The sequence below is a fragment of the Schistocerca cancellata genome, chromosome 6 (assembly GCF_023864275.1).
Source record: "Schistocerca cancellata isolate TAMUIC-IGC-003103 chromosome 6, iqSchCanc2.1, whole genome shotgun sequence".
NCBI classification, from domain to species: domain Eukaryota; kingdom Metazoa; phylum Arthropoda; class Insecta; order Orthoptera; family Acrididae; genus Schistocerca; species Schistocerca cancellata.
In genome coordinates, this window is record NC_064631.1 from 130,608,783 (window position 1) to 130,625,026 (window position 16,244).

The 16,244-nt window shown below is 45.6% G+C and overlaps 1 protein-coding gene across 1 annotated transcript in view; it reads left to right on the top strand.

The window, feature by feature from the left end:
- Positions 1-16,244, top strand: part of LOC126088190 (uncharacterized) — a 215,240-nt gene that overhangs the window by 195,155 nt on the left and 3,841 nt on the right. Inside the window, exons 4-6 of the mRNA XM_049906315.1 lie at positions 11,144-11,179; positions 11,262-11,394; positions 11,514-11,578. Coding sequence (XP_049762272.1) covers positions 11,144-11,179; positions 11,262-11,394; positions 11,514-11,578 — 234 coding nt within the window. The remainder of the gene's footprint in view (positions 1-11,143; positions 11,180-11,261; positions 11,395-11,513; positions 11,579-16,244) is intronic.

The following is a 16,244-nucleotide window of genomic DNA, read 5'->3' on the forward strand; positions in this document are numbered from 1 at the left end:
TTCTTTTCATCTTTTTAACAAAGTCTGTAGGCTGAAGAGCGGCATACTAAGCTGCTGCCAGCCCGCCCCCTTTGTGGGAAATCGAAATTCAATAAAGGAAAAAAAAGCACCTGACTAGGTGCTCCTGACGATGACGATGGAAGTAATCGTCGAAAGCTCGAGATTTTACCCAGAACTGACGCAGAAAGAATAACGAGAATGTTTTACATATTATTTAATTTCATTTTGACGACAACCACTTTCGACATTCCTCTATGCTATGGGGCCTGAAGATGGCATAGTGGGATGCCGAAATTGGTTGTTGTCGAAATAAAATAAAATAACATTTTTGTTACAGAGCTCTTGGAGATTTCATTGATACTGACGACTGCTAAATTAAGGAGTCTATCGAAATAAAGGTGTCGCAAATGCCAATTCACAAGGACATAGGTTTCAATTCAAACGAGAATTGGGTTCCAGTTTATTAAGATCTCGTCGGCTTTCACATCCAGCACAGCCAGAAAATGTTGAGAGAACTTGCGTTTCACTGATACTAATGCTAGCTCTGAAACACGAAAGAGCATCAAAAAAATAGTGGGCGTCGGGAGTCGAACTTGGCTGTAAATTGCAGCGCCACACCAGCAATAGTTCAGTCTGGTTGGAGCCGAGGCAGCGAGTACGTGTAACAGCAAAACTAGCAGCGCCTTAAGACGATAGATAGGTCGGTCACCGAAATATTGTGGATGAAATGGAAACAGTTGGGTAGAACACCCAGAAGCAATCCATTAATCAGTCGCGCCGAGAAAAAGCTGAGAGGTCAAACAAAAAAGATTTTCCTCTGAGGAGAATGAGTGTTTCTGTTGTCCTGGTCAAGGGAAGAGGCACAAGAACGTTTATTTTTTCCAAGTTATTAGTTTTCGGGAGGTGCTCATTCAGCCACGTCCACAGTGAAATGTCTATTAATTACGACACGAAGATAAGGACAACACAACACCGAGCGGAGAAAGTCTCCGAGCCGGCTGGGAATCGAATAGGGATCCTTCGCTTAGGAATCCTCCGCACTCACCCGGCAGCTACCGAGGCGGAAGCTTCGTACAGATACATCAAGTGCTAAAGTAGACTAGTGTATGAAATAAGATAATATGCTGCGCTGTGGAGCGATGGGTATAGTTGGAAATGACCACACATCGTAAGAAGCGATCGCAGAGTAGACACTTTTATTGTTACTAGAAGGCCGGTTTGGAGAGTCTTACGCTGCCATCATTTGATCTTATGGAAGTTTTTATAAAATTATACGAATAAAATTGCAATTCTGTAACGAGTTCCATAAGATCAGATGATGGCAGCGTAAGACTCTTGGAACCGATCGTCTTATAACAAAAATATCTGCAATGCGATCGCGCCGTACGAAGTGATTTCGTTCCCAGTGTATAAAAATGTCTGATCTTTTCTTCACGTTTCCTGGATAGCTGTGCTTGTAGAGTCGTGGTTTACAGTACGACGACAGGTCTGATGCAGCTCTGCATGTTAGTCTATCCTGTGCACGTCTTTTCGTCTCTGCGTAACTACTGCAGCCTATATCCACGTGAATGTGTTTACGGTGGTCTCCCTCTAGAATACTTTTCCCCATGCGTCCGTCTGTTACCAAACTAACCGTTCCTTGATGCTTCAGGATCCGTCCCATCAGACAATCAAGTTGTGCTACTGTTCTTATTTCCCCGGATTCCATTCGTATCTCTCCATGAGTTATTCAATTTACTCGTTCAGTCTTCAACATTCTTTTTTAGTACTACATTTCAAAAGCTTCTACCCTCTTCTTATCTGAAGTGTTTATCATTCACGTTTCACTTGGGCCGGCCGGTGTGGCCGTGCGGTTAAAGGCGCTTCAGTCTGGAACCGCGTGACCGCTACGGTCGCAGGTTCGAATCCTGCCTCGAGCATGTATGTGTGTGATGTCCTTAGGTTAGTTAGGTTTAATTAGTTCTAAGTTCTAGGCGACTGATGACCTCAGAAGTTAAGTCGCATAGTGCTCAGAGCCATTTGAACGTTTCACTTGCACATAAGACACACTATCACTTAAATTTATTTTAGAGCTTTATATATTTTGTTCCGGACACTTGTTTTATGTTATTTTCAGTCTGCACTCTTTATTCTTACTTCAAACATAGTCAGTTATTTCTGCTACTTTAAGTATCTAATTTTCAGATCTAATTCCCTCAATGTTCCCTGATTCAGTTCAGTTATTGGAGTGTTATATCTTAGTTCAATATACATTGTAGTAATGCCATTTTTGTTAAGGCCCTTGCTGAAAGTCATTTTTTACCGATGGAAGTTTTACTGGGCAAACTAGTGTTAACAATGAGATGATGGCACTTCAATGTGGCATTTATATTATGAATAATTAAGCGAATTAGGTGAGCTAATTGTAATAATATAAATAAAAAACCTTACAATCGATTTATTTTTGCATAAAGGTTCTGTTATGGACCATGGCTATTTAATTTCAGTTACAGTTTGTAAAACACAGTTATTAACTAATTAATGTCCTTCAATTACTACAGCTGAAATAAGAAAACAATAACATACCATTTGTCTTAATAAGAATCATGAGGGTTGTTTTGCAGCATTTGGTTAGAGAGAAACGCAAGACAGGTGGATGGTCTACGATGATATTTTGTAAACGTATGTTGTTAGCAGGGATAATTATTCTGTCCACTGCAGCAATGATTTGTACATTTGTACTGGTATGTCCGTACACCTCATTGGCTGTATCTAACCCCTAATGTAACCAATAAAATTAGCAGTTTTCGTAGGTGTTCCGTAACACCATATGTTTCCACAGTAAAAGACTAGCACACACTGAGCAAGAAATTTCCACTATGACGACATTCCATCCTTATCTTTACTTACACTGAATTTCGCTCACAACTGATAGACCCATGTTTAGCTGTGTCACTCATTTATCAAATGTCACCCACAAACGTCATTTATTATTGTGTAAACGTCTGTAACCCCATAACCCACCAAAACGTATGCTAGGAGCGCATACACCGCTCTTGGTCAGTAAATGATGCTTTGGGGACGTTCTGGGTCCTCCTATGACAATTCTGCGTCCCTTCGTCTTTGACCCCATGTGCAGGTGGCTATAGGCCGTCCTTGTCTGGCATATCACCATCATCATCATAATGTACATTTTCGAGCTCCTAAATCAAGCAATTTAAAGCTGATCGTATGATTTTCTTCGTCGTCGACCTATCCATTTACCATCCTTGTGCCAGTAGTCATGTTTTATTTGGTAACCGGCTTTGATCCCTAAAACAAAAAACTAAAATAACATGATTTTGTAATTGAGGATGGTTTTTGGATTGAATTCTTATCTTCTTCTCGCTCTGTTATTATTACTTGGTAATCTGTCAAGGCTAAATGAATCTTCGGCAGTTATTTATTATATTTCAAAGTCTAAAACTTTTCTCAGATAATAATCAGTGTGTCAATATAAAAATGTAATATAATATAGGTTAGAAAAAACTAGCTAGTGCCACTTCTTGATTTACTGTTATTTCCCTGCTATTTTATCCGTTTACCTTAACTGCAACGTTTGTTTTGTTTTAACGCTGTTTAAAAGATAAGCTGTGAAACTTCCCCTTTGAACAATTATACAAGACTGTGCTTAAACTGACACACAATGTTTTTAGCGCAACGCAATCTGACTATCAAAGATCCCTGCAAAAGAATGGCCCTGAGTAACATTAAACTATACCTTTCAGAAATCACTTACCTCACAAAAATCTTCATTACTCGAACTACTGCAATACAGCGAGCGCCACTACTGCCAGCTAAATAGAAGATTCAAACTACGGAAGGCACTAACTACTGATAGGGATAGTTAGCAAATGAAAGATATTAATAGAGAACAAACAATGTATTTACCTTAATAGTCATAATATATATAGCAGTTCATGACAAATTACAAAACTCCGCCATCTCTCTCCCCACATCCACCACTGCTGGCGGCTCACCTCCAACTGCGCAACGCTACGCGCTGTTCACATTCAGCTGCCCCTCTACAATGGCAGACAACAATGCAAACTAGCCACAAACTGCACACAGCACAGCCAGTGATTTTCATACAGAGCGCTACGTAACGTTGCCAATAAGAAAACATAAACAACATACTTACAGCTGTTACTCCATTATTTTTCATAATTACCCATAGTTTACGTCCAACAGCCCTGCCAAAAGCTTTAATGCGAGAGGCGTTCAATAATTAATGCAAAAAAAAATTTTTCTCGGCCTGTTTCGGTTGAAAAGATGCGAAATTTGTTGTAGAACGTGATGGAATATTCCCGCTTCAGCTCCTGTAGTTTCATGAAGTTTCGATAGGTAGCGGCACTACACATAGCCTTCAAAATGGCGTCTCTAACGGAAATGCGTTCTAAGCAGAGAGCTGTCGTCGAATTGCTTTAGGCGGAAAATGGTTCAAATGGCTCTGAGCACTATGGGACTTAACATCTGAGGTCATCAGTCCCCTAGACTTACAACTACTTAAGCCTAACTAACCTAAGGACATCAGACACATCCAAGACCGAGGCAGGATTCGAACCTGCTAGCGTAGCGGTCGCGTGGTTCCGGACTGAAGTGCCTAGAACCGCTCTGCCACCGCTGCCGGCCTTTAGGCGGAAAGCCAGACCATCGCAGATAATCATAGACGCTCGCAGACTGTCTACGAAGACCTGGCCGTGAACGAAAGCATGGTGAGTCGTTTGGCGAGGCATTTGTCGCCACAGGGTCGCACAAACGTGTCCGATATCCCGCGTGCCAGTCGTCGGCACGCATCTGTTATTCCTGCAAGCACGGAACTTCAGAGAGTTCGTCGCCGCAAATATGCAATTGAACTACTGCTACTACATGACTACGCGAGGCCTCACAAAACTTCACTGGACTGTTCCTGATAATCCACCCTACAGCCCGGATCTCGCACCTTCGGACTTCCATATACACTCCTGGAAATTGAAATAAGAACACCGTGAATTCATTGTCCCAGGAAGGGGAAACTTTATTGACACATTCCTGGGGTCAGATACATCACATGATCACACTGACAGAACCACAGGCACATAGACACAGGCAACAGAGCATGCACAATGTCGGCACTAGTACAGTGTATATCCACCTTTCGCAGCAATGCAGGCTGCTATTCTCCCATGGAGACGATCGTAGAGATGCTGGATCTAGTCCTGTGGAACGGCTTGCCATGCCATTTCCACCTGGCGCCTCAGTTGGACCAGCGTTCGTGCTGGACGTGCAGACCGCGTGAGACGACGCTTCATCCAGTCCCAAACATGCTCAATGGGGGACAGATCCGGAGATCTTGCTGGCCAGGGTAGTTGACTTACACCTTATAGAGCACGTTGGGTGGCACGGGATACATGTGGACGTGCATTGTCCTGTTGGAACAGCAACTTCCCTTGCCGGTCTAGGAATGGTAGAACGATGGGTTCAATGACGGTTTGGATGTACCGTGCACTATTCAGTGTCCCCTCGACGATCACCAGTGGTGTACGGCCAGTGTAGGAGTTCGCTCCCCACACCATGATGCCGGGTGTTGGCCCTGTGTGCCTCGGTCGTATGCAGTCCTGATTGTGGCGCTCACCTGCACGGCGCCAAACACGCATACGACCATCATTGGCACCAAGGCAGAAGCGACTCTCATCGCTGAAGACGACACGTCTCCATTCGTCCCTCCATTCACGCCTGTCGCGACACCACTGGAGGCGGGCTGCACGATGTTGGGGCGTGAGCGGAAGACGGCCTAACGGTGTGCGGGACCGTAGCCCAGCTTCATGGAGACGGTTGCGAATGGTCCTCGCCGATACCCCAGGAGCAACAGTGTCCCGAATTTGCTGGGAAGTGGCGGTGCGGTCCCCTACGGCACTGCGTAGGATCCTACGGTCTTGGCGTGCATCCGTGCGTCGCTGCGGTCCGGTCCCAGGTCGACGGGCACGTGCACCTTCCGCCGACCACTGGCGACAACATCGATGTACTGTGGAGACCTCACGCCCCACGTGTTGAGCAATTCGGCGGTACGTCCACCCGGCCTCCCGCATGCCCACTATACGCCCTCGCTCAAAGTCCGTCAACTGCACATACGGTTCACGTCCACGCTGTCGCGGCATGCTACCAGTGTTAAAGACTGCGATGGAGCTCCGTATGCCACGGCAAACTGGCTGACACTGACGGCGGCGGTGCACAAATGCTGCGCAGCTAGCGCCATTCGACGGCCAACACCGCGGTTCCTGGTGTGTCCGCAGTGCCGTGCGTGTGATCATTGCTTGTACAGCCCTCTCGCAGTGTCCGGAGCAAGTATGGTGGGTCTGACACACCGGTGTCAATGTGTTCTTTTTTCCATTTCCAGGAGTGTATTTGGTCCAATGAAAGATGCACTCCGCGGAAAGCAGTACGTGGATCATGGGGAGGTTGTTGATGCAGCAAAATTTTGGTTCCGAAGTCGACCATTAGAGTGGTATTATGTGGCCACGCTGGCCCTCCCAGTAAAGTGCGTAAGGCCGACGCACTGAGCGGATATTATGTTGAAAAATATGGTTCTGAGTCAAAATGAATGGGGAATAATATGGTGTGTTTCAATCCTGGATAAAATCAACCTGTTTCCACAAAAATGTGATACATTATTTATTGAACGCCCCTCGTAAAACAAATGAAGGCTGTAAATGCATATTTGTTGAATTCTTTCAGTTCGTCATAGTTATGGAAACTGCACTGGTAGTCGCGTTTGTTAGCGCGCTGTCCGAGAAAGACAGAGCTCAAATCTCCGTCCACCATGTATGTATTAAACCGGGGACCTAGAAACGACGGAGAGGTTCCGTACCGCTGTAGACCTCAGTCAGTGTTTCACACCTGTACAGGGTTATTACAAATGATTGAAGCGATTTCACAGCTCTACAATAACTTTATTATTTGAGATATTTTCACAATGCTTTGCAGACACATACAAAAACTCAAAAAGTTTTTTTTAGGCATTCACAAATGTTCGATATGTGCCCCTTTAGTGATTCGGCAGACATCAAGCCGATAATCAAGTTCCTCCCACACACGGCGCAGCATGTCCCCATCAATGAGTTCGAAAGCATCGTTGATGCGAGCTCGCAGTTCTGGCACGTTTCTTGGTAGATGAGGTTTAAACACTGAATCTTTCACATAACCCTATAGAAATAAATCGCATGGGGTTAAGTCGGGAGAGCGTGGAGGCCATGACATGAATTGCTGATCATGATCTCCACCACGACCGATCCATCGGTTTTCCAATCTCCTGGTTAAGAAATGCCGAACATCATGATGGAAGTGCGGTGGAGCACGATCCTGTTGAAAGATGAAGTCGGCGCTGTCGGTCTCCAGTTGTGGCATGAGCCAATTTTCCAGCATGTCCATATACACATTTCCTGTAACGTTTTTTTCGCAGAAGAAAAAGCGGCCGTAAACTTTAAACCGTGAGATTGCACAAAACACGTTGACTTTTGGTGAATTGCGAATTTGCTGCACGAATGCGTGAGGATTCTCTACCGCCCAGATTCGCACATTGTGTCTGTTCACTTCACCATTAAGAAAAAATGTTGCTTCATCACTGAAAACAAGTTTCGCACTGAACGCATCCTCTTCCATGAGCTGTTGCAACCGCGCCGAAAATTCAAAGCGTTTGACTTTGTCATTGGGTGTCAGGGCTTGTAGCAATTGTAAACGGTAAGGCTGCTGCTTTAGCCTTTTCCGTAAGATTTTCCAAACCGTCGGCTGTGGTACGTTTAGCTCCCTGCTTGCTTTATTCGTCGACTTCCGCGGGCTACGCGTGAAACTTGCCCGCACGCGTTCAACCGTTTCTTCGCTCACTGCGGGCCGACCCGTTGATTTCCCCTTACAGAGGCATCCAGGAGCTTTAAACTGCGCATACCATCGCCGAATGGAGTTAGCAGTTGGTGGATCTTTGTTGAACTTCGTCCTGAAGTGTCGTTGCACTGTTATGACTGACTGATGTGAGTGCATTTCAAGCACGACATACGCTTTCTCGGCTCCTGTCGCCACTTCGTCTCGCTGCGCTCTCGAGCGCTCTGGCGGCAGAAACCTGAAATGCGACTTCAGCCGAACAAAACTTTATGAGTTTTTCTACGTATCTGTAGTGCGTCGTGACCATATGTCAATGAATGGAGCTACAGTGAATTTATGAAATCGCTTCAATCATTTGTAATAGCCCTGTATATCCACCCCACCGCCGCCCCACTCCGAACCCAGCGTTATTGTGCAGTTCGGTACCTCGTAAACCCCCCCTCCCCCGCCGGGGAACGTCCTACACCAGATGAGTGTAACCCCAAATATTTGCGTGGTAGAATAATTATGGTGTACGCGTACGTGGGAAAGGTATTTGCGCAGCAATCGCCGACACAGTGTAACTGAGGCGGAATTAGGGGAACCAGCCAGCATTCCCCGAGGTAGCTGGAAAACCACCTGAAAAACCATCCACAGGCTGGCCAGCACACCGGACCCCTCGACACTAATACGCCGGGCGGATTCGTGCCGGGGTCGGCACGGCCTTCCCGCTCGGGAAGCAGCGCGTTAGACCGCACGGCTAGCTGGGCGGGCTTCCGTCGACCCTACTATCCGATCTTGTAACAAATATTAAAAACTCGCGTCACAATACGTACCGCTTCACACTTTTTGTTTCTCCCTGAAAGCCTACATGTAGTTCCCATTGCTTGTTTTTCGGTGTAATCTCCCAACAGTAAAAATAATATATTTATGTATAGCATTCACATTCAGTGTAACCTCCCGACAGCAAAAAATTATGTATAGCATTCACATTTAGTGTAACCTCCCAACGAACTATTATTCCGTAACCTCGCAATAACAACGTGACTAATCTACCAATAAAAAATGTGACTCATATGTAACCTTTCAATAATTAACTGACAGTGAATCTAAACTGATAAATTTGGACGTCAGCAGTGCTACGTCATGGCCCTGAAAGATCATACTGAATAAATTGAAAATTCTGACCTTAATGAAGCCGCCGGATAACGCGTATATATATGCTCCTATAAGAAATTTTTCTGGCGCAGCCCAGTGCGATGCTGGCCACTAGATTTGTCATGTATAAAAAGAAACAACTCATTTTTCCTTACATTAATCGGGATAACCATGGATTACAGAAATTAGTTAATTCTTTAAATTCAGATGAAAAAAGGTTATTATTAAAAGATTTTTGAAACAGTTACGTGGGACTTGATATAACAACAGTACAAATTTAGTTTAACAAACTACATATGCGCGCGGCTGCTATTACCTTATACTACACTCCTGCAAATTGAAATAAGAACACCGTGAATTCATTGTCCCAGGAAGGGGAAACTTTATTGACACATTCCTGGGGTCAGATACATTACATGATCACACTGACAGAACCACAGGCACATAGACAGAGGCAGGCAACAGAGCATGCACAATGTCGGCACTAGTACAGTGTATATCCACCTTTCGCAGCAATGCAGGCTGCTATTCTCCCATGGAGACGATCGTAGAGATGCTGGATCTAGTCCTGTGGAACGGCTTGCCATGCCATTTCCACCTGGCGCCTCAGTTGGACCAGCGTTCGTGCTGGACGTGCAGACCGCGTGAGACGACGCTTCATCCAGTCCCAAACATGCTCAATGGGGGACAGATCCGGAGATCTTGCTGGCCAGGGTAGTTGATTTACACCTTATAGAGCACGTTGGGTGGCACGGGATACATGCGGACGTGCATTGTCCTGTTGGAACAGCAAGTTCCCTTGCCGGTCTAGGAATGGTAGAACGATGGGTTCGATGACGGTTTGGATGTACCGTGCACTATTCAGTGTGCCCTCGACGATCACCAGTGGTGTACGGCCAGTGTAGGAGATCGTTCCCCACACCATGATGCCGGGTGTTGGCCCTGTGTGCCTCGGTCGTATGCAGTCCTGATTGTGGCGCTCACCTGCACGACGCCAAACACGCATACGACCATCATTGGCACCAAGGCAGAAGCGACTCTCATCGCTGAAGACGACACGTATCCATTCGTCCCTCCATTCACGCCTGTCGCGACACCACTGGAGGCGGGCTGCACGATGTTGGGGCGTGAGCGGAAGACGGCCTAACGGTGTGCGGGACCGTAGCCCAGCTTCATGGAGACGGTTGCGAATGGTCCTCGCCGATACCTCAGGAGCAACAGTGTCCCTAATTTGCTGGGAAGTGGCGGTGCGGTCCCCTATGGCACTGCGTAGGATCCTACGGTCTTGGCGTGCATCCGTGCGTCGCTGCGGTCCGGTCCCAGGTCGACGGGCACGTGCACCTTCCGCCGACCACTGGCGACAACATCGATGTACTGTGGAGACCTCACGCCCCACGTGTTGAGCAATTCGGCGGTACGTCCACCCGGCCTCCCGCATGCCCACTATACGCCCTCGCTCAAAGTCCGTCAACTGCACATACGGTTCACGTCCACGCTGTCGCGGCATGCTACCAGTGTTAAAGACTGCGATGGAGCTCCGTATGCCACGGCAAACTGGCTGACACTGACGGCGGCGGTGCACAAATGCTGCGCAGCTAGCGCCATTCGACGGCCAACACCGCGGTTCCTGGTGTGTCCGCTGTACCGTGCGTGTGATCATTGCTTGTACAGCCCTCTCGCAGTGTCCGGAGCAAGTATGGTGGGTCTGACACACCGGTGTCAATGTGTTCTTTTTTCCATTTCCAGGAGTGTACATCGCTCAGGCACCGCCATCGCTCCCCACGACCGGCCCAGCCAACTCCAAGACTGCTAGCTACTACTGACTCGGCTCCTACTGCAGCCTACACTGCTCTTCGGTCTGCGATTCTATTATAGCTTACATATCGCATGCAGCGCGTGAGCAGTCCACCCAAATTACATCTGCTTGAATGCGCTAGCAATAAATTCCTTACTCATGGACCTCTTACAACGGTATTCCCTGAGTAATAACTAAAGCAGCGTCTGCATAATTGTCTCCTGTTGGTCTTGTGCTGTCTGCAGTGAAAAATCAATTATTTTGAAAGAATTTTTTTCTTTTCTTTCGTGACAATAACTTTCAAAAAGTAATTTCAACGTTTTTATTGTTATTTTTCAGTGCTTCATCAACTGCATCGCACAGAGTGAAGGTCTGGTGAGTTCTCCAATTGGCTCAACGTCCCGTCAGCGAGCGAAAGTTTCCTGCCGCCACGTGCATATCTCGCCCTTCGTTTCAGGTATCGAACGGCAACCTGTCGATGAGCGCCACTATAGCCTACTTCGACCGCCAGACGGCTCTTATGGGGCAGATGGGCGTCATCGTAGACGGCACCACCTTCAATGCCCTGCGACAAAACTGTTTCACTCTAGGTGCGTGCTGGAATAGTCGATCTCTGAAGAGCAATTTTTTTTTTTTTTTACGTAGCAGTGTATACAATATTTCTGTACCCAGTAGTCATGCTGAGAAATACTTGCTTTTTATGTTAAAGGAACCAATGCAACATGTGATGCAGTATATCAGCAGTTCCTCTGTGTGAGACGAGCTCTACAGTCGGTATGTCGCTATTTCAGTTTCTAGGTTCGCCTTTCTGGCTACTGGCGTTCTTTAGACGCGTCTTGTAATCCATGTAACTTGAAGCGATGTTGCTTCCTTATCTTATTTGTGATTTAGTAAGCGCATTCTGTACATCCTGCGAACAGGGCACTTCAAATAGGTACAGAATGAATAAATACAATGATGTGTGGTTTTCGCCAAGCCACAGCGGACAATATCGCAATTTTCCTGATGTTAGCAAGTAATTTTTATCGTTTACAGTTGCTGAATTACGACAACGACTATGTTTTTCTTCTTCTAATCGAACTATACACTTTTTATATGGCATTTGATAGAAGTTTCTAGAATATACGGGACTCAATAAGGTGTTTACCTGTGGGCTTGAAGCCCATCAGTCTACGTTCTGCTGTTGCAGCAATCAGATAACATGCTCTTAAAGCTACGGGGACGTTCACAGTGTACACGACAGTCGAAAAAGTGAGTATCATTTATGGCGAATGTGGCCAAACTATTATAGCAGCGGTGCAACGTATGCTGAAGGGATATCCAGATCGTTCTAAGCACTCACGATCTGTCTTCGCAAACATTATACATATTAAGAAAAATAATAAAAAATAAAAAATCTCTAGAGACTGCAAGTGTAGAGAATAAAATACGCCTTGCAAAAAGAACAACAACTGATGAAGAAAATGAAACTAACTTTTTCACAGCAGTAAAATACATTGTAAATATCACCGAGAGGCATCCCGGGAGTGCGAGAGGGACCAAATAAAAAAGCGTTCTGCAAACTCCACATTCCATCAAATTTCGTCTTCTTAAAATTTCACTGCATCTACAGCTTCATGTCAATGACTTCCAAAATTGGTTACAGCTCTCCGAACGTTATCTACGAAAAAGTGATGTGCCATATCTACACAAAATTTTACTATGGGAAGAAGCATTGTTCATAAACCAAAGGCAAGTCAGTCTTCGCAATATCGCAGTATACACTAATCGGCAGCTGAAAATTCACGCTGACATAAAGAAGTGGATAAAAACAATTCTCTTGGTGTATCAACATTTGGTGCGTGTTTTTGAGACCGGCATCATTCGTTCCTGTTTCATTGATGGGAATCATAAGTATACACAAGTATTTCGGGTTCCTAAGATATGTTGCTGTCGCAGTTACTGGAGAACACTCCACCCCATAATAAGCAATTAGTGTGGTTGCAACATGACGGATGTCCCTCCCATTTCGCACGCGTGGTGACATCCTCTCAAAAAACATTTGGAGAGTGTTGGAACGATCGTTCTGAAAACGGAAAATGATCTACACAGTCACGGAGCTCTCCTGTTCTGTGGCGGAAAGTAAACAAAGAAGTCTATTAGGAAACAGCGGTAACTCCTGAGGCATGAAATGTGTTATATCCTAGCCAGTAATGCCAACCGAGCCCGCTGCCAAAAGGTTGGCAGCATCAAAGTCCGGACGCCGTCCGCATAAGCAGCGCCAGCGATACAGGAAATCGCCGCAAGTCTGCGCGCGCCACCGCTGGCTTCTGGCTTCTTAAGCGCTGGAGTCGCGAGCGCTAGGACAGTTCTGTATTCGCCGCTCAGTGGTATACTCGCCACCGATTTGTATACTTGCTAGTCAGTTGTGTGTTCATCGCAGCAGAGTTGTTGTTTGTCGTCAGCCGACGCTGACCTAGCCGCTCCGACTCGAACTAGACAGATTTCTGTAGACACGGAGTTCACTACTGTGTTTCTGTATCTTCGTTAATAAAGATAAGTACCGACTTTTATTTAATCAGAGTGTTTTGGTTTTCATCTTTCTGTTCACTGTTCCAGCGGACCGGTCGGCCCGCTATTAAAAGTGTGGCGGTGACTTCGTAAGCCGTTTCTACAGCGAAGTGTTTGTCGCTACGAACGCCGCCACAAAAAAATGCCTTATAACTTGGGCCTGTGCAGGCCATGAACTCCAGATTAAATTCAATGTGCAGTGATGCTTCTTCAGAATCACTTGATAGCATGTATCAATACTCAGCGTCAATATTTTGAGCACTTGGTATGGTAGCCGTGATAATAAACACACGAACCACACCAGAGTTACATGTTTCCTTACATTTGGAATAATAGGGCAGACGTTTCTGGAACCACTTTTACTGACGGAAGGACAGTAAACTGCACTGCTGTTACCTTCATAGTATTTGATCAAGTCCCACACACGTTATGTCGTTGACGTTCTCTGAAACGCATTACAGATCTCAAAGAAGAGAGTATATAGTTCCATTAGGAAAAATGTCGATTCGTAATTCGGTAACAATAAGCAGTAAAAGCTACTTTAGAACGTCAGAAAATTCGCCATATTGGCCGCTATAACTGGGCGAAAATCCCACCTCCAAATATTTATTCATTACGAATATTTTTGAGGTGGCCTATTTTAGCCGCTTCTCTGTATACATACAGGGTGATTTACCTGTCCGTACCAAAGTGTTTCATGCAACCCGCAATGCCTTCAAATGCCACACACAAGACTTCCCCACTCTCCCGCTCACTACACGCAAACTACGCTGAAGCGCCAAACAAACTGGTACAATTCCCTAATACCGTGTAAGCCACCCGCGAAAACGTAGAAGTGCCGCAGCACGACGTGGCGTGAAACAGACTGATGTCTAAGGTGGTGCTGTAGGCGACTGACACATCCTGCAGGGCTGTCCATAAATCCGTAAGAGTACTTTGCGAGGCATCCCAGATATGAACAATAATGTTCATGTCTGGGGAGTTTAGTGGACAGTGAAAGTGTTTATACTCAGAAGATTGTACCTGGAGCCACTCTGTAGAAATTCTGGAAGTGTGGAGTGTCGCATTGTCCTGTTGGGATTGCCCAAGTCCGGCGCATGGCACAATGGACATAAATGGATGCAGATGATCGGACAGGATGCTTACGTGCGAATCACCTGTCAGAATTGTGTCTAGACGCATCAGGGGTCCCATATCACACCAACTGCACACACCCCACACAATTACAGAGCCTCCACCAGCTTGAACAGTCCCCTGATGACATGCAGGATCCATGGATTCATTAGGTTGTCTCCATACCCATACACGTCTATCCGCTCGATACAATTTGAAACGAGACTTGTCCGACCAGGCAACATGTTTCGAGTCATCAACAGTCCAATGTCAGTGTTGACGGGCCCAGGTGAGGCGTAAAGCTTTGTGTCGCGCAATCATCAAAGGTACGTGAGTGGGGCTTCGGCTCCGAAAGCCCATATCGATTATGTTAAGTTTAATGGTTCGCACGTTGATTATACAACATGAAAATCTGCAGCTATCTGTGACAGGGTTGCGATTCTGCCACGTTCAACGAATCTCTGCAATCGTCGTTGGTCCTGTTCTTGCAGGATCTTTCTCCTGCTGCAGCGATGTCGGAGATTTGATGTTTTAGCGGATTCCTGATATTCACGGTACACTCGTGAAATTACCAGTACGGGAAAATCCCCACTTTATCCTTCCCTCGGAAGTGCTGTGTCCCATTGCTCGTGCGCCAACTATAAATAATACCACGTTAGTGTCTCTGTATTTGAATACACATGCCTGTACCAATTTCTTTGGAGTTTCAAGTGTATAAGCCCTACAGTGCGAAATGGACAGGTTCTTTTGTACAAAAAATTAAGCGGTGAAATTTCGTATTAGGCTGCGTTTCCGCTGGAGGCCGTGGGTTTGGAGTTACTCAAGAAAACCTCTTTCGGAGGTAACTTTTGTTCCTTATTCTTGAACAATTCGAAAACTACAGCCTCCATCTAAAATGAATCCCAGAAAAAATATCATCCAAAAAGGTCCTGTTCAACTTCTCTGTAAGAGTACTAATTTGTACGCAGGGAGTGAGAGAGTATTGAAGTATTGCACGTGGTATTTGAAGGCGTTGCAGTTCGCATAAAACTTAGAGGTAGAGGCAGCTGAATATGAGATTTAGCATTTCATTTGCAATGTATTGCGGTCTTCTAAATAAACCATAGCAAATTTCAAAGAAGTTCATTAACTGTATTTTGGAACTGTATCTTTGTACAGTTACTTAAGGGTGTGTAAATTTAGTCGTAAATTTATTTTCTGTTAACAATATTTTTTTTTCCACAGAAGAGTTTGCCGTGAGGTGGTGGGAGGATGCAGATAAGACGAGAGGGGGGGACTTGTTTGAGGATACAGAGAGGGAGACCCAAATTAGCCCATTTATCCTGTCGCTTTGAATGGAAAAACATCAATAAAAATCTTCAGCAGGGTATATTTAGCGTCCTTAATTGCTATGCAGTTATTACAGGGATTTAAATTCTATCTGTGGATATACTGTCCGCCTTCTTAATTACACTACTGGCCATTAAAATTGCTACACCACGAAGATGACGTGCTACAGACGCGAAATTTAACCGACAGGAAGAAGAGGCTGTGATATGCAATTGATTAGCTTTTCAGAGCATCCATACAAGGTTGTGCCCCGTTGGCGACACCTACATCGCGCTGACATAGGGAAAGTTTCCAAAGATTTCTCATACACAAACAGCAGTTGACCGGCTTTGCCTGGTGAAACGTTATTATGATGCCTCGTGTAAGGAGGAGAAATGCGTACCATCACGTTTCCGACTTTGATAAAGGTCGAATTGTAGCATATCGCGATTGCGGTTTATCGTATCGC